The following is an 18451-nucleotide window of genomic DNA, read 5'->3' on the forward strand; positions in this document are numbered from 1 at the left end:
GGCCCGATCCGCCACGTTCGGTGGGTCAGGTGCCTGAAGCGCACGTCGACCGAACGGTGGTTTAACTCAGGTTGGGTTTGTCGGATGCGACCCCACCGCAGGTGGAGGAAATGTGTGTATTTATTGTTTCGTGTGCATATTGACGTCGTGCATCTGCGTATGTGTAACACAGAGTTATTGCTCCCGCTCACCCGGGCCCAGGACCGAGCCTGCAGGACAGCGACGCTGGGTCACAGCCGGCAAGCGGCAAGTCAGCCCGGGTGGTCCTGTCCGTACGCCTCCATTCACGTTCCCGTTTACACACACACACACACACACACACACACACACACACACCCGTGTACTTTCAGATCTTTGCGCAGCCACGTTTAGCTGGGGGAGCCGCGTCCTAGCGGGCGCGCCCCGGAGGCACCATGAGGGGGAGCCCCGGCTGCACCTTCAGAAGCAGGTGCGCCCCGCGCCGCCAGAGGCCAGGCCTGCAGGTAACCAGTAACGTACTGCAGATTTATTAAAAAAACACACAGGTAACAAGTCAGAGCTTTGCTGGGAATGATTTGGAAAAGGATGGAAGGCATTATTCCACAGAACGTTCACAATCGCACGCCAGACACAGAGCAAGGAAGCGTCTTAGAAGCATTTGCGGTGCACGATGGACGGGCCGGCCTCGTCGTACTCCTGTTTGCTGATCCACATCTGCTGGAAGGTGGACAGCGAGGCCAGGATGGAGCCGCCGATCCACACAGAGTACTTGCGCTCCGGAGGGGCGATGATCTGCGGCCGGGGCGACAGAGGAGCGCGGTTAGTGCGCCTGACGGGGCTGCGTTCCCCTGCCGGCCAGGCTGCCGGACCTCGCTCAAGTTCCGGGGACGCGGGGACGGCGGGCGGGGGGCAGCCGACCCTGGCCCCGTCCTGACTCTACCCAGCTCGGCCCCCAACCCCAGGGCTGAGACTCTCCAGTGAGCACGCTTGTTTCTGCAGCTTTACACGACCACCTCCGAACACCGCACCGCTGGGGTGCGCCTACCCCCTGCACGGCCTCCCCCCAGAACCCTGACGATGGCTCTGTCCCCCTAAGCTGTGCCCGGAACTCAGCACGACACGCGCTCTCCGCAGAGACCAACAGCGGCACCTGAGCACCCACTACCCAGGGCTTCTCCCACCGCTTCGAGTCCACTGGGATGCACCATGTCCCATGGCAGGGCTGGGTCCCCCAGGTCCCCGGGGTGGGTCCCGGGGAGCCGCGCTGCCAGCTTTCCGTGCTGCACCGGCCTGACCTGCAGGGCATGCTCATGTCCCTTGAACGGTGGATCAAGCCAGGGGCCCCAGCTGTGTGCGGTGACCCCCAAACACAGCGGCAGCCGAGTGAACCCCAGTTCCACTCCCGACTCAGACACTTCAGTGGAAACCAACGTGGACGCCTGGGCAACGGGCCCGGGTATTTATGGAACCCTGGGGGAAGGCCTGATTGCTGTTCACCGCCCAGCTCTGCCTGGACGCTTATTCTCCATGCAGGTAGCTGATACCGGTGCGCACCTACTGCGTGCCTGGGCCTGTGCTAAGCGTTTACCCGGGTCGCCTCGAACTCCAGAGAGCATTGGGTTCAAGCTGATTACATGGGGACAGAAGGCCTGAGGGAAGGGTCAGTAAGTGACAGGGTCACCCTATTAGACCCCTAGTCACACCTGGACCTCGCCCAGCTATTGTTTTGTTTTGTTCTGCTTTAGAAGCAAACTTTTCATTTGGGGGTAATTTTCCTCTATTTTTATATTTTTAAGATGTTATTTATTTATTCATGAGACACACAGAGAGGCAGGCTCCTTGCGGGGAGTCCGGCGCGGGACTCGATCCCGGGACTCCAGGGTCACGCCTTGGGCCAGAGGCAGCCGCTCCACCGCTGAGCCACCAGGGGCCCCAGATTTTTAGTGAGTCTCCTCTCCTTGGAGCTCTGAGTTCCACGTTCACTTTATTCGAGAAGCCAAGGTTGGAGCAGCAGGCCTGGCGGCTCTGGCTGCCACCGCGTCTACACCACACCCCACCCAGGCCGCTTTGTCATGAGTGCAGCGCTGGGTGCGAGTCTCACCCGCAGACGAGGGAGGGAGGGGGCGTCCCGGCGGGACACCGACCTCTGGAGGCAGCGTCCTCTCAGTGTGTGGGGGTTCAGAGCCTGGGGGCGGGCCGAGGGCCCCGGTCCAGCTCTCTCTGTGCTGTGTCGTCCGCACACAGAGGAAGCGAGTGTGCATAACGGGGACTGTGATCTGGGTCGTGTGTGTCCCTCCCCGGGGCACGGGGCGCAGTACCCGCCTAGCTTGTGGCATCACATGGTGACAACAGCTTCTGAGAGGCCACCGGGCCTCCAAGGGCACTCTGATGTCTGAGCTCCCTCGGCCAGACTCACGGCACACGGTGTAGGGGCTCTGGGGGCTCTGGGACTGGGTGCAGCCGTTGGGGGGTCCTGTGCTTCCGTCACCCACACCAGCAGCAGGGCCGCACAGAGCGGCGACCATCCGGCAGCCCCCGGCCCCTGAGCCGTGACCAGTTAGTGGAAAAGGGCGACAGAAGCTGCGGCTCTAAGCCTCTTGGGCGGTAGGTCTGGCTCCCCGATCACTCGTGCTGTTTGGGATGGGAGAGGAGCTAGTTCTGTGACGGGAAAGGGACATAACGTGATGGAGGGACACCCGGGGGGCTCAGGCCGTGACCCCGGGGTCCCGGGATTGAGTCCTGCATGGAGCCTGCTTCTTCCTCTGCCTGTGTCTCTGCCTCTCAGTGTCTCTCATGGATAAATAAATAAATCTAAATAAAAATATTTAAATTAAGTTAAAAAAAAGACAGGTGACAGAAATCATCAGGGCACGCTGTGCCGACTGCGTCACAAGTGCAACCGTGAATCGTGTCGCACGCCTGCATCTAACAGACGTCTCCATAAAGCGTCAAGGGACCGGCACGCGCGGGCGCTCCGCTGCACCTCAGTCCCGACGGCAGCTGGAGGACAAGGGTGCCCGGACTGAACCGTGGGCGACACAACCTCACTTCCCCTGGGAGCGGGACTGAGTCATCACAGCGCCTGAGAGGCGGTGGCGCTGCGGGCGGCCCTGCGTGGCACCCGCCCCCGGCCCTACCTTGATCTTCATGGTGCTGGGCGCCAGGGCGGTGATCTCCTTCTGCATGCGGTCGGCGATGCCGGGGTACATGGTGGTGCCCCCCGAGAGGACGTTGTTGGCGTACAGGTCTTTCCTGATGTCGATGTCACACTTCATGATGCTGTTGTAGGTGGTCTCGTGGATGCCGGCAGACTCCATGCCTGCGGGTGACACGCGGGCCATGACCCAGCCCCGTCCCGGGGCCCCCTCCCCGTGCTCATGGGTGCCCAAGATCAGTGTAAGGCGGGAGGGGCCCCCTCGCTTCTTCCCCAGCCCCCGTGCCTCCCGACCTCCGGGCACCCGGCACGGCCCTGCCCTGTCGTCCATCCGCACCCTCGTCTGACTTGCTCAGCGTCCCCCCACGTCACGGGTGCTTTGGGTGGGACGGGACACAGACCCACTCGCCCAGAGAGAACACCGCCCTGGCCTCCTGTTCTCCCCAAACGCGACGCTTCCCCCCTTCCCTGGTTTGGAAGAGCGCCTGGCACGGGCCCCACTCGCCAGGCTGCTCACGGCCACGAGCACAGGCGGCTGGCGTCGCGGGGGGACGCGGGGACCTACCGATGAAGGACGGCTGGAACAGCGTCTCCGGGCAGCGGAAGCGCTCGTTGCCGATGGTGATCACCTGCCCGTCGGGCAGCTCGTAGCTCTTCTCCAGGGACGAGGAGGACGCGGCCGTGGCCATCTCGTTCTCAAAGTCCAGGGCCACGTAGCAGAGCTTCTCCTTGATGTCACGCACGATCTCCCGCTCGGCTGCCGAGACACAGACAGGGGGGCTGGTGCGGCCCTAAAAGCCCTGCTTACTTGGTGTCTCCGACGGCGCGGCTCCTTCCAGCCCCGGCCCAGGCTCGGGATGCTGAGGCCCAGCATCCGGGACGGCAATGACCTGTGCGTCCGCGGGGAGTCCCTTCCATCCCCAGCACAGGGCTCGGCCCCCAGAAGGGTTGCGGGGGCGCGCAGGCCGGGGCCCAGGGGGCCGGCTGGAGGCACAGAGCGGGGCGTCCGTCCCTGTTACATCTGAGGCCCTTTCCTTTCTTTTCCAGGACTAACTGTTCCCTGTGTGGTGTCGTCCTATAACCGCTGGTTACGCGGGGTTCTCGGTTATCAGGTGGTCCTATGCACCCCCCATCCCCGCCCCATTTTCATAAAGCCCCAGAGCCCTCCATGCTCCTGTCGCCGCCCGGGAGGCCGAGGCCCTGGCTGGGGACCGTCCCTGCCCGGGAGGCTCCGGGACCCCTCCGGGACCCCTGCAGACCGAGGTGTGGGCACCAGGGGCGAGGAGCCCCCAGATGCCACGCCCTGAGCCCCTAAGCTACGGTGCCACACCAGCCCCGCCCCGTTAGAGACCTGGGTCCTCGCTGGAGCAGAGGCGGCGCGTGGGGAGGACCCCAACTCCCTTCCCGGAAGGGGCGCTCCCACCAAGGGGCTCCAGCTCGGGCCATAGGAGCCCCAGGCACGTCGGGAAACACGGGACGCCACCAGATGGACGAGGGGCAACAGGGACGGCGCGTCAAATGCCATCATTTGTCTACGGATCACCCCCTGGACACTGAGCTGAGAGAGATTGCTAGAATTGACTTTCTCTGCTTCTGTTTGCTCCCGCAGTGTGGCTACGGGCAGGACACGCAGTCCCTCCAGGCTCCTGTCCTCCTGCCCCAGAGCCTGGGGGAGATGGGGGGTGCAGGGCCCCAGAGCCCAGGGAGGGATGGGGGGTGCAGGGCTCCAGAGCCCAGGGGGGACAGAGGGTGCAGGGCCTCAGAGCCCAGGAAGGGATCTGAGGGGGTTCAGGGCCCCAGAGCCCAGGGCATAACCCGGGGGAGTGCAGGGCCCCAGAGCCCAGGGAGGAATGGGGATGGGGTGTAGGGCCCTAGAGCCCAGGGGGGAATGGGGGGGTGCAGGGCCCCAGAGCCCGCCCAGTGGGGATGGGGAGGCACGCTCTGCTCTGGGGTTTGCGTCAAGCCTTGGCATCTGTGCCCCCCATCCTCTGCCTGGACGGCCACCGCGGCCCCGTGCACCCCCGTCACTCCGGCGCCTCACCGGTCGTCACAAAGGAGTAGCCGCGCTCGGTGAGGATCTTCATGAGGTAGTCGGTGAGGTCGCGGCCGGCCAGGTCCAGGCGCATGATGGCGTGCGGCAGGGCGTAGCCCTCGTAGATGGGCACGTTGTGGGTGACGCCGTCCCCGGAGTCCAGCACGATGCCTGGGGGCCAACGCGCACCGTGGACGTCCCCGCGGCGGGTGCCTGGGCCCTGGCGGCCGCGGGGAGACGACGGGCAGGAGGGGCCCCGGGGCCCAGCTCAGCGGGGCTCTGCCTCTTCCCCGGCCTCTCCCCCACCCTCGCTCCCTCTCTCTCAATAACAAGTCCTGCTGGAAATGGGGCCAGGAGGGGTCCATTCAGGGCTGGGCCGGCCGCCTGCCGCCACCCCATCCCACACTGCAGCCTGCGAACCCCGCGGTGCCGCCCCAGCCCGGGCGCGCCCCTCGGCCACCTACCGGTCGTGCGCCCAGAGGCGTAGAGGGAAAGCACCGCCTGAATAGCCACGTACATGGCTGGGACGTTGAAAGTCTCAAACATGATCTGCGAAGCGACCGGGCAGCAGGGTTAGAGATGCCGCGGCCTCAGCAGGGAGCTCCGGAGCACGGCCCTGCAGCTGGGCTCGGGGAAGGGGCGCCTGCCTGGCTCGAGGTCGCCCGGTGGAGCAGGGTCCCCCGCCGGCCGCTGGCAGGCATGTGGGGTCCAAGCGTGCCCTAGCAGAGCTCCGCACCCCCGCTGACCCCGGGGGCGTCACCCCGCCTCCACTGCGGGCGGAGGGGCTTGCGAGCTGCAGCGTGAGCGGCCTGGGGCCCCATGGGTGACGCCGGAGCCCAAGAGCAAGACAGGACGGCCCCGGGCTTTGGCCTCTCTGCTCTACGGAAGGCGACCGGCTTGGGGTCCAGCCAGGCCGCGGTGTCCGCGGCACTGCTGGGCTGTCCAATGCCGGCCCTGGTATCCGAGGCCCGGGGCCGCAGCGAGAGGACCCTGGAGGATGGCCCCTGGCCGCTGGCAGCGGACGACACACATGGACACGAGGGGCCCCCTCGGCTCCCGCAGGCTGGGGACACGGTGTGAGCTGAGCCCCTGCGGGCCACACGCAGGAGATGCCCCCGGGCCTCCGCCTGTCCCCCGGCCAACCCCCCGCCCTGTTGGTCCCCCGGGCCATCTGAGGCCATCTGCCGGCGGCCGGGCTTCCCATCACGATTCCCCCTGACACCAGCCACAGGGATGGGACTGGCTGTCGGGGACGACGTCGCCTGCCACATGGGTGACTCCCAGGCACGCACACATCCCCCCGGCAGAGGACAACTCGAGCGTGTTGGTGCAAACCAGGAACAGGCCCTGCAGGACTGGCAGGTGTTCCATCAGGGCCCAGGTCGGCTCCAGGCGCTGCGGCTTCTGGCCGGCGACCTGGGGAGCCCCCTGATGCCCAGGGGCCCGGATTGTTCACTGCTTTTCCCGGATACGCCGTCGTGCGATGGCTTACGTGACGCGCCACTGTTTCAGCTCGACCTGCTCCCCGTCCTTAAGACCCGGAGGCGATGGCTCGGCACCTCCCAAGTACAGGCCCGCCTGCCTCCAGCCGGACGCCCCTCCACACGCCCCCCGCCCGCACCCCGCTTGGCCTCCCTGACCTTCATGTCTGCACTTGGAGAAACACCGGCACTGGGTCTTTCGGGGGGGGGGGGGACGGAGGAACCAGGAGGAGGGAAACGGAGCAGACTCGCTCGCAGGGCAGGGGACACGGGGCCAGTTTGCAAACCCAGCTCGGACCCAAGGACCAAGCTCCCGCCGGACGTTGCCCCGCAGGTTGACACGGTGTAACCTCGCGCGTCCCACCGCGGGACAGAGGGCAGCCCCGCAGGCAGGGGGTGAGCCCTGTGGAGGCGCCCGCGCCCGGGGTCCCGAGGTCCGGAGGCTGTCGCTGTGCGAGCAGGCGGCGGGGCTGGGCCTGCCCTGCGGAGTGCGGGGTCCCGCAGCAGCCGCCTACCTGGGTCATTTTCTCCCGGTTGGCCTTGGGGTTCAAGGGCGCCTCGGTGAGCAGGGTGGGATGCTCTTCGGGGGCGACACGGAGCTCGTTGTAGAAAGAGTGGTGCCAGATCTGGGGGGGCCAAGGAGAAACACGGTGACGTGACCCCAGGGAGCGCGGACCCTGCACGGGTCCAAACGTCCACGTTTTTACCGACTCAGAGACCAGGGCTCAGACTGCGACTGACCTACCCACGACCCCCATGGAGTGGGTGCCCGAAGCCCCCCAGCCCTGGCCTGTGGGCAGGATGCGGTCTGCAGAGTCGAACCCAGGTGCAGACCCCAGCTCGCCGCTCCCGGCCGTGAGCTAAGGACTTTCGCCCCCTCGTGAGCAGGGACCACGGGGACAACCGGGCGTCGCGGCCACAGCCCGGGCGGCTGTTCAGTCCAGCGCCTGGCCCACAATAAGGGGGGCTGTCATCCTTCGGCTCTGCGTCCTTAAAAAGTGATGTCGATGCCCGAAGTGGAGTCTGACCTCATGACCCCAGACCCTGGGGCTCGCACTCTGCTCCTCGGACTGAGCGGGCTGGCCCGGCTGTGTCCTCCCCGACCCCAACCGCCTCGGGCAAGGCTCATGGGGACACGGCTTCCCTTAGCAGGGAAGGACGAGCCGGGGATGCATGAATGGGTGGAAGCAGGAAAGTGGCCTGAAAAGGCCAGATGCCATTTTTTTTAATAGAGGTTTTATGGATGTTTTTTTGTTCTTAGATTTAAAAAAATTTTTGATTTATTTGACAGAGAGAGAAAAAAACAGAGAGCACACTGGGGGAGGGAGATGCAGACCCTTCTGAGCAGAGAGCCCGACCAAGGGCTCCACCCCAGGACCCTGGGACATGACCTGAGCTGGAGGCAGACACTGAACTCACGGAGCCCCCAGGCCCCCGCTAGTGACCATTTTTCTTACCTTTTGGGAAAATTTCCCTGCACAACCTGATAGGGACCCCAGGAGGGACCCTGATAGGGACCCCGGGAGGGTTTCCTACTGCGTCAGAGCCTCTCCTCCATGCATGTGCACGCGTGTACCTACAGGGAACTGACCAGTGAAAGCCAGATATCGTGGTTCTAACCCCTTTTGCTACACTAAAAAAAAAAAATAATGCCATTTTCTCATTAGTCTGTCTAATGGTCCCAATCACTTGTGTTTCTATGATGCCTAATAATACACATTAATATTCTAGGATTTGGGGGCACCCGGGGGGCCCAGCAGTTGAGCGTCTGCCTTTAGCTCAGGACATGACCCTGAGGTCCCGGGATCGAGTCCCGTGTTGGGTCCCTGCAGGGAGCCTGCTTCTCCCTCTGCCTGGGTCTCTCTGCCTCTCTCTCCATCTCTCATGAATAAATAAAATCTTTTTAAAAAAATCCTAGGATTTGGGGTATCTGGGCAGTTCAGTTGGTTAAATCTCAGACTCTTGATTTCTGCTGGGCCATGACATCGGGGTGCTGAGCTGGAGCCCTGCCTCTCCCCCTCCCCTCTCCCCCCTTCTCCCTTCCGCAATCCCTCTCAATCTAAAAAACAGAAACAAAAAATCCCTAGGACTGAACTCTTCTCATAAGCTCTTTTATGTGAAATCGGGAGATAAGGTTCACCTGCTGCCACACGGAGACGCGCTCTCTAAAATATGCCTTTAGGAACGCTCCTCAGTGGCTTGCGCCTGCACATGCTGGGGATGGTTCGGGGACAGTTGGGGGACGTACCAAATCCACACTGTCTACAGTGTGAGAACCAAAACACTTAAAAAAAAAGTTCAGGGTGAGTTAAGGGGAAGCCTGGCCGTGCAGTCGGGCTGCTGCAGCTCCTATGCGCTGGGAGGCTGGGCCTGGGCCCCTGGGGAGCCGGGTGGGTGGGTGGGGGGCTCCTGGCTGCAGGCTCCAGAGGGTGCGGGGGGAGCTCCTGGCTGCAGGCCCCGGAGGGTGGGGGGGGCTCCTGGCTGCAGGCCCCGGAGGGTGGGGGGGGCTCCTGGCTGCAGGCCCCGGAGGGTGGCGGGGGCTCCTGGCTGCAGGCCCCGGAGGGTGGGGGGGGGGCTCCTGGCTGCAGGCCCCGGACAGCCCACCCAGTGTCCCCGCGACAGACCCGCAGCACCCAGCACTGGCGAAGGGCTGCGTGCTCGTGGGCAGCACAGCTCCCTGGAACTGCTTATGCACCCGCTTGGGCAAGGGGAGCGTCTCAGGATTTATTTTTCACCAGTAGCCAGACGTTCCGAGCCACGGAAGGTGATGGCCTGACGGCTGCACCCGCAGAGACCCTCCCGGTACCTTTTCCATGTCGTCCCAGTTGGTGATGATGCCGTGTTCTATCGGGTACTTCAAGGTCAGGATCCCGCGCTTGCTCTGAGCTTCGTCGCCCACGTAGCTGTCCTTTTGTCCCATCCCCACCATCACTCCCTGCAAAGAGCCACAGGGCATGAGCCTGGGAAGCCGGCAGCCGCCAATCACGAGGGAGGTCCTGCCGTCGAGGGTCCTCCTTGGGTGCCAGCCGCTGGCGCCCTGCCCGAGGCCACTGAGCCGTCGGGGGCGCCCGACTGGGTGTCCAGGGGACCCAGGGGCCCCGCGGGTACAGCACTTTACGCTGGGGCTTTTGGGTTTCTAACAGCTGAGTCCACGCCAATCAGTGTTAAGACATTGGCAAAAAAAAAAAAAAAAAAAAAAAGACATTGGCCTAAACTGCTCAGAAGTATTTTTTGATCATCAAAGTGAAACTTTAAAAAAAAAAAAAGGCAACACAAGAAAGGGAATCCCCGTCCCTGGATGTGTGATCGCCCCACAGCGGAGGCTTCAGAGTCGCCTAGCGGTGGCAGGTGCCAGGGCACCACGGCGGCCGTTCCGCGGAGACGGGCCTCAGATTCCACGCGGGGGAACAGGCCGTTATTCAGGCTCAGGGTCGCCCGCCGCGCCGAGGCCCGAAAGTACCGGGCAGGCCCGGGAGCCGCGACGTTTCTGGCGTCTTCACGCCGTGGCCGCCCCCAACACCTCGCTTACACAGACGGTCGGTGAGCTGGGCCGTGTGTCTCTGCACGTCGGCGCCACCGACCCTAAAACACGCGAGATTACATCTGGCAGCAAGGCCTCCTCTCTTCTAAGGTCCAGATCCCCGCCAGGGAGCGACCTCGGGTCTTTTTAATTTTTTTTAATTTTTAATTTTTTTTTTTTTTAGCAGTCTCGGGTCTTATTTTAGCTCCTTTCCAAAGAGCAGCTGTGGTGCCCTCACTGGGGCTGCGTGACGATGATGCGACGATCGTCTTGAGAAAAACAGGAATTGGAGGAAAACGGTGACATCATAGCACCCCCCCTGCCCCCCAGCAGGCAACCTGTCTCCCTGGTACTTGAAATCTGCACTTACTAACCTCATCAGAGCTGCATTTTCGACACGGCCCCGCCATTTCTGGGCAGAGTCTGGACACTCGCGGACGCGCAGACGTAGGGGCCCTAATCTATAGCCCTGTTTCTCTCTATTCCAATCGGAGTTTTTTTTTTTTTTTTTTTTTTTTAATTGCACGGATTCGAGGTGCAGCACCAGGTGGACGCGGGCAGCTGCTACCTCGGTCCACCTGCACGTCTCCCGGTGGTGAGTGCGGCGACCGAGGACCACACGGTGTTGCTCACCTGATGTCTGGGGCGGCCCACGATGGACGGGAACACCGCCCTGGGCGCGTCGTCGCCCGCGAAGCCGGCCTTGCAGAGCCCGGAGCCGTTGTCACACACCAGGGCGGTGCTGTCCTCTTCCTCACACATGGCGGCTGCAGCTGCTTCACCGGGTCCTGGGGGGACGGAGGGGGGCGCTGTCACCGGCTCTCGGGGCCCGTGGCTGCCGTCTCCTCCTGCGGGTGCCCCGAGAGCGCACACCCCAGCCCCCCTGGGTCTCCAAGCCACCAGCCCCCCAGTGTTGTACAGGCCGAAGCCCAGGCGGCCCCGTTCACCGACCGGCCCCCGACCGGCCCCGGCAGCCGGCTGGTCACGCATGCTCCGAGGACGTTACACGACGGCCACGCCCGTGTGGGCCCGGCTGTGGGCAGGGACGCGAGGCACCCGTCATCCGTTGCAGGAGCCTCTGGAATTCGCTCCCTGAATCAACCCAAACGCATTTTTCTAGACATGTTGTCACTTTGATGTATTTTCTTAAAACGGTGCATTTTGAGGGACGGGCAACATGGGAAAATTTGGAAACGCTGTGGCGATGGGATGCTTAATGTAAAGTGTTTAAGAGGAAAGTCTCTTTTGGGTCCAGAGAACTTTCATTTTACCTTTGGAAAAAGATTTAGAGCCGATGGAAAGTGTCTAAGGAGGTGCTTTGGGGTCTAGGGGCCCCGGCTCCTAAGCTTGGATCCCGTGACAACATCTGCAAGACGGGAGCAAACGCGGCCACTTTATGGGTCTGGGGGACTGAAGGTCCTACAAAACTGTAGGACCGTTTTCTTTCAATGTCTCATTTTTATTAATGGGAAAACCCAGAGGCGGGGTTTTGCTCAAGGGCACGCGGGCTCCGCCGAGCTGAGGGAGAGGCGAGGTCCTGGCCTCCAGGTCACAGTCCCTCCACTTCCCCCAAAGCTGAATTAGGTGGGAATATCCCACACAGAGGGGGACGCGCAGGCTTCTCGGCTCGACTTTGAGGTTGCAGGAGACGCCCCGCTGAGCAGGGGCCCAATGCGGGACTCGAACCCGGGACCCTGGGATCATGAGCTGAGCCGAAGGCACACGCGTCACCCCCCCCCCCCCCCGGGTGCCCAGGACGATGCATTTTAAAATCTGGGACCAAAAATTAAAATAAAAATAAATAAGATCTGGGACAGGGACTATTCGCTCCAATTGACAAACAAGGAAATCAAGACTCAAGGAGCTGGTGTGACCCGTCCAGGAGCCGACGATGCTGGGACCTCGGAGACGAGCGGGGGCGCCGGGCGGTGGGCTTGCGCTCTGCAGGCACAGGGGGGGCGCCTGGGCCCCACGCACAGGCCGGCCGCTTCCTGAGCCCCCATGTCTCGGAGTCACAGCTTCCCTCTCTGCCCAACGGCGAGGACGCCACAGGCGCTGTGCAGAGGCCAGCGTGGGAGCCACACGTTTTAAAAGCACGTGGAATAATATGCAGTGGTGGGGACCTGGGGGCTCAGGGGCGGAGCGCCCGTCTGCGGCCCAGGCCGTGACCCCGGTCCCAGGATCGAGTCCCGCGTCGGGTCCCCGTGGGGAGCCTCCTTCTCCCCCTGCCTGTGTCTCTGCCTCTCCCTCTGGGTCTCTCAGGAATAAATACATAAAATATTTAAAAAAAAGTGATTTGCAGTGGCGCACGCATGAGGAGCTCTCCCCACACGTGAGATTTAACGTTACGGTTATTAGTGTCATTACATAATTATTGCCCAGATCGCTTCACTTCTCGTCTTTGCCTGCAGCTGTGGCGCAGAGACCCCTGACCTGTGGACCTCACTTGTGAGAACGCAAGAGGAGCCGCATGGACGCCGGCTCTTCCCATCCCCACCCTCCCTGCCCTTCCCCTCCCCTCCCTGCCCCGCCCTGCCCTTCCCAGACACTGGATTCTGTTCTGCGTTCTTGGGATTTGGCTTCCGTCCCAGCGGAGTAAGAGGCTAGAGGAGGAATGAGACATGGGGACAAGACAAAACCCGCGGGAAGAGCCGGCGCGCGTGTGGGAGGCGGCCAGCTCCGGCTCCAGGCTTTCCGCCGATGCACTAAGCAGATTTTCCAAACCAAAACAGTTGAGAATAGGATGAATTCTTTGGAAATAGGGTCCCCCGAAGCTGTGAGGAGATGCACTCCGTGAGCGCGCCCGTCCCTACTGAGTGCTGTCTGGGCCGAGGGCTTGGGGCGGGGTGCCCCCTGCACCGCCCCTGCACAGCCCGGCCTCAGCACCAGCAGCATGCAGGGGGCAGGGGGGCACCCGACATCAGTAAGCCTGCTTTTATTGGGCAAAAAAAAAAAAAAAAAAAAAAAAAGTGCAGGAGGGATTTTCTGACCATCAGAGGGGAAGTCTCTGCGTCCTCAGAAGCCCTGCCGGAGGTTTGCCCTCCCTATCTGCAACCTGGAGGAGCCGCGGGGTTGGAGCGAAGCATTTCCTAATTAGGTAAAACACACTCAGTGTCCCTTTGGAGCTGCCCCCAGCTGGGAGGGGCTGCTCCCAGCGCCCGCGCAGCTGGTGCCAAAAATGAGTAGTTAGTGTCATGGGGGGGAGGGGGGGGCTTGGGTTCCCAGCTCGTCCCTCCTGAGATGCAAACCATATTTAGTCATGGATCGCAAAATGGCAGGAGAGGGTCAGCGCAACAAGAGTGGTCAGACCCTGGGGCTTAGCTGGGGTGCACAGGGTGGTCAGCTCCCAGGGCTCAGCTGGGGTGCACAGGGCAGCCAGACCCTGGAGCTCAGCCTGGGGTGCAGGGCAATCAGCTCCCGGGGCTCAGCCTGGGTACAAGGCGGCCAGACCCTGGCGCTCAGCTGGGGTGCAGGGCTGTCAGCTCCCGGGGCTCAGCCTGTGGTGCAGGGCGGCCAGACCCCGGGGTGCAGCCTGGGGTGCAGGGTGGTCAGACCTCAGGGCTCAGCTGGGGCACAGGGTGGTCAGACCCCAGGGCTCAGCTGGGGTGCAGGGCAGCCAGCTCCCGGGGCAGGTGCAGGAGGCAGGTGGCCGCCTGAGGACCCACAGCTGTTGTGCAGCCCCCGCCCCCCGCAGCCACAGGGCAAGGCTCCGCTGGCTGCCGCCCCCCTGTGGCCCCACAACACACCTGGAGACGGGCCCTCCCCGCCCCGCCTCTGTCAGAGCCACAGGGACTCCGACACCAGAGGCTCAACCCCAGCGCCCGGGCGCCGCCTGCCCCCTGACGGCCGCCGCACAGCGACACAGTCGGGGCGGGAGCCGCAGCCGCGCTCGGCAGCCCCCACCCTGGTGCAGGCGACGGCGTCCTGGGCACCCCGGCCGCGTCTCTGGGCCCTGCTGCAGCTGCGACGCTGCTGGCCCGGCGCCCCTGCCCCCGCCTCCTGTCGCCTGTCGGGGCTTTCCACCCCAGCCCCGGCAGCAGGGGCCACAGCCGTCTCGACGCAGGACGTTCCTTCGGGGATCTCCGATTGCCGCTGGCCTGCGGGGGGCGGGGGGCCTGGGCGGCTGCCACTTACCCCGACGGCGGCGCTGGCTGGGCTGGGCGGCGGGTGCGCGGGCGGCCGGGCCCCGGGGTTATATAGCCCCTTGGCCGGCCTCCCTCCCACTGGCTTCCCAAACAAGGAGCAGAGCCGCTCGGGCGCGGCCAGGCCAACACGACCATATAGGGGCCTCGGCACGAAAGCCTCCTCTCTGCGGGGCCGGGTCTGGGCTCTTCCACCGCATTCCACTGCTGGCTGCCGGCGCCCGGGGACCAGGGCCCGGGCCTCCAGAGCCGCCGCCGAGGGCCCAGGGCCACGAGCTGGTGCGGGGGCACACGCGGCCCGGGGCGTCCTCGGGGCCCAGCCACCTCCCCCCGCGGCAGCTGCGCCCCCGACAGACACACGGCGCCCACGGCTCCTAAACACGCTGACGGCGGGCTGTGATTTCACGGTGCCCAGCCCCGGGGCGCGAGGGGCCCGGCCATCCACGCGCTGACACGGCCGAGGCCCGGCTCCAGCAGCGCCCACGCCGCCCTGTCACGAGGCAGCTCGGGGCCTCTGCCCCCTGACCCCCTGGTGCCCACGCGGGCCCCGGCCACGCTGCCCGGGTGCTTGCGAGCGCCGCCGCGCCGGGACACTCCAGGGTGACCGGGCGCTCGACAGCCGCGACCCCTGTCCACCGCGTGCTGGCCCACAAGTGGGGCGCGAGCCTCCCCCTCTGCCTCGTCCCTGTCGCCAGCACGCACACGGCCCGGGTGTTGAGGCAGGAGGGCCGCACGGCACAACCCGCACACGGAGCGTCCGTAAGAGCAAATGGAAACATGTATGAATGAATAAAAATGAAGAAGCAAAGTGAGGCGACTCACGTGCTCACCCAGCGGGGGGCCTCTCCTGCCCGTCTCCCATCCTCACACCCGCACTAGGCGAGCTTGCACGTATGTCGTGCGCACGTGTGACAGTGAACTTTGTCGATTATGATTCAAAAATAAATCAATAAAATTGGAGACACTAAGCCGATGGCTTTGAGTCCCAGGGCCCGAGCGAGGCAGGACGTCGGGTCTCCCTGGTGAGAGGACCCGGGCCTGAGGCCGCAGTCGCCTCCAGCCAGTCTGCGAGGGGCCTGGCGACTTCCCGTGGACGCTCCTCCAACGGCCACGCACGAGCCGAGCCGAGGGATCCTCGCCCTCTCGTGCCCACCCGCTGTCCTCTTCGTTGGGGCGGTGCGGGGGCGGGGGCGCGGGCGAAGGACCCTGGTTCGCTTTGCCTGGGGGTGTTTTCCCTTCCCCTCCTCTCTCTCCCCTCATTCCCTTCCCCTCTCCCTTCTTTCCCTTCCCCCTCCCCTCTCCTTCCCCTCTCCTCCCTCCCCCTCCATCCCTCCACATCCCTCCCTCCCCTCCCCTTCCATCCCTCCCCTTCCCTCATCCCCCCACACACTTCCTCTTCCCTCCTTCCCTCCCCTCCCCTCCCCTCCCCTTCCCCCATCCCCTTCCCTCCCCTACCCTCTCCTTTTCTCCCTTCCCCTCCCCTTCCCTCTCCTCTCTCCATCCCCTCCTCCCTCCCTCCCTCCCCCTCCATCTCTCCCCATCCCTCCCTCCCCTTCCCTTCCGTCCCTCTCCTTCCCTCATCCCCTCTCCCACCCCTCCTCCTCCCTCCTTCTCTCCCTTCCCCCTCCCTCCTCCCCCCTCTCCTTTGCCTACCACCTCCCTTCCCTTTTGCCCTCCCCTACCTTTCCATTCCCCTCCCCCTCTCCTCCCCTCCCCCTCCCTTTGCCCTTCCCTCTCCTCCCCCTCTCTCCTTCATTCCCTCCCCCTCTCCCTTCCCCTTTGCCCTCCCCTCCCCTCTCCTCCCATTCCCCCTTCCCTCCCCCTCCCCTCTCTCTCCTCCCCCTTCCCCTCCTTCCCCCTCCCCCTCCCTCCTTCCTTCCCTCCCTCTTTCACTTCCCTTTTGCCCTCCCCTCCGCTTCCCCTCCCTCCTTTCCCTCCCCCTCCCTCCCCTTTACCCTTCCCCCTCCCCTCCCCCTCCCTCCTTTCCCTCCCCCTCCCTCCTTTCCCTCCCCCTCCCTCCTTACCCTCCCCCTCCCCTCCCCTCCCCCTTCTCCCCTCCCCTCCCCTTCCCTCCTTCTTTCCCTCCCCCTCCCTCCCCCCTCCCTCCATCCTCCTCTCTCTTCCCTCCCCCCCTTTCTTTCCTTTCTTCATCTATGATACTAACCAGGGAGGACCCATAACTGAAAATAAATTTCCAAGCGAGTGACTGATGGCCTCCTTGTCTGGCTCTGTCTTACACGCCCCGCTCAGGTCCCTTGGCTGAGAGAACACAGCCCCGCGTGCGTAGGCAGCGCCAGGAGGAATCTCCAGCCAAGTGGCCACACACCTTCCGCATCCGAGGAGTCACGAACCCATCAGAAAAACACTAGTGTCCGATGAGTTGGTCGCAGTTCAGGAAAACTGTGAAACAAACTCCAGGCCGCGAGCACACAGTCCTGGATCATCTCCAGACGTGCTGTTGTGGAACGTCACCCGCCACCTCCCTCTCGTTATCCAGGGATCATCTACTGCAAACCCTTACGATCTGGGGCCAGTAGGATCCTCTCCGGGCCCGTCTGGAGCCCAGGAAGCAGCGCGTGCTCCACTTTTCCCAACAACTTCTTGGTGGCTCTGCAGCCCGTCACCTCGTGGCCGAGTCGCCCGTGTCAATCCTGCCGCACGTCCGCACAATCCGGGTCCGGTAAGGAACCTGATCTGCTGCTGCTGTTGAAAATTGGGGCCGTAGGAATCGCTTTGTCTACACTGAAGACACTCCCTGGCTCGTTCGTACCGTGTTCGGCTCCTAGAACTACAAGTCCACGCCGGGTCTCACGGGCCAGCATCAAGGCGGCTGCGGATCTTTTGGAAGCTCTGGGGGGACGCGATTTGGGCCTCTGGTTTCCAGAGGTGGGATGCGGTCCTCAAGGCCACCGCGGAGCGTCCGCAGACCTCATTTTCTGGCTCCAACCATCCCGCCTCTGCCTCTGAGGAGGCCTGTGGTCCCACTGGGCCCCCCGATGCCACAGGGCCGCCTCCCGCTAGGCACCTCTGCGAGGTTCCTTCACGTGCCTGTTCCACCTCAGGTGACTCCCGGCTCGCCGGGGCCCCTCCACCCCTTCCCACCCCGCCACGCGTGCTGCCCCCTGTGCCCCCAGGAATCGGCAGCACCTTCTCCATTTAGAACATTTAGAACGTGGCCCGAGCGCCCAGTGCGGTCACGGTCACGGTCACGGTCACGGTCATGGTCACAGGGAGGAGACGGCCTGCAGCGCCTCCGCTCACTTCCACTTCATTGCGGTGCATTGGCCGAAGCACGAAAGACTCGCCCCTCCCTGCGGGACGTTCCCAGGTCCTCAGAGGCGAGGCTGACCCTGGCCAGAGGGAGCGGGTCCCCGGGTCCCCAGAGGCCGGAGGAGAGGCTGACCCTGGACGGAGGGAGCTCGAGCTGGGCCAAGTCTGGGGGGAGGCCGCTCTCTGCCACCTGTGCCTCACGTCTCCGGCGTCGCCCTCCGACCTCCTGCCCTCCACGGACCCCGCCCCTCCCACTCCGATCACCCTGGATGGTGCACCCTCTGCCTCCCGACACAGCGCCCAGCGCCCAGCACACAGCTCAGGGCCTTTGCTCGTGACCCCTGCCCACTTCCACCCCCACCCCCACTCGCATCCTGCTGTCCACCCCCACCCAGATCCCCCCTCTCCCACCCAACCTCCTCCCCCACCCCCACCCCAATGTCCACCCCCACCCTCACCCCCACCCACCTCAACCCCCACCCTCACCCCCACCCCGATGCCCATACCCCCGGATCCCCATCCCAGCCCAACCCCCACCCTGACCCCTACCCCTCCACCCCCACTCCGACCCCCACCCCAACCCCCTCCCAACCCCCCATCCCAACCCCCACCCTGGCCCCCACCCCCACCCCAATGTCCACCCCCAAACCCCCAACCCCCCTCTCTCCTCCTCCCCCCACCCATACAGAGCAGCCTTCTCCAACAGAACTTCCCGCCACTGGTGATCACTGACCCCTGAAATGTGGGGACGAGTTGAAATTTTTATTTTATCTTAATTTGAATAGCCCATATGTGGCTGGTGGCGGCCACACTAGGAAGCACACGTACAGGAAGTGACTTTTGTTTCTTTTTAAAGATTTTCTGCATTTATTC

The 18451-nt window shown here is 63.9% G+C and overlaps 1 protein-coding gene across 2 annotated transcripts; it reads right to left on the reverse strand.

The window, feature by feature from the left end:
• Positions 1-483: 483 nt before the first annotated feature.
• ACTA2 (actin alpha 2, smooth muscle) lies at positions 484-14398 on the reverse strand. Of its 2 annotated transcripts, none has more exons than XM_025441419.3 (9): positions 14301-14398; positions 10800-10954; positions 9453-9581; positions 7162-7272; positions 5630-5714; positions 5175-5336; positions 3699-3890; positions 3117-3298; positions 484-771 (listed from the first exon to the last, which is right to left on the reverse strand). In XM_025441419.3, the coding sequence occupies exons 2-9, from the start codon at positions 10926-10928 to the stop codon at positions 628-630; spliced, it is 1134 nt and encodes a 377-aa protein (XP_025297204.1). In that variant the 5' UTR covers positions 10929-10954; positions 14301-14398; the 3' UTR covers positions 484-627. The 2 variants fall into 2 exon arrangements, with proteins under 2 accessions (XP_025297204.1, XP_035562060.1); XM_035706167.2 differs by lacking the exon at positions 484-771 and adding an exon at positions 1458-1628 and having other exon boundaries at positions 14301-14332.
• Positions 14399-18451: the final 4053 nt, after the last annotated feature.

The sequence above is a fragment of the Canis lupus genome, chromosome 26 (genome assembly GCF_003254725.2).
Source record: "Canis lupus dingo isolate Sandy chromosome 26, ASM325472v2, whole genome shotgun sequence".
Taxonomy (NCBI): Eukaryota; Metazoa; Chordata; class Mammalia; order Carnivora; family Canidae; genus Canis; species Canis lupus.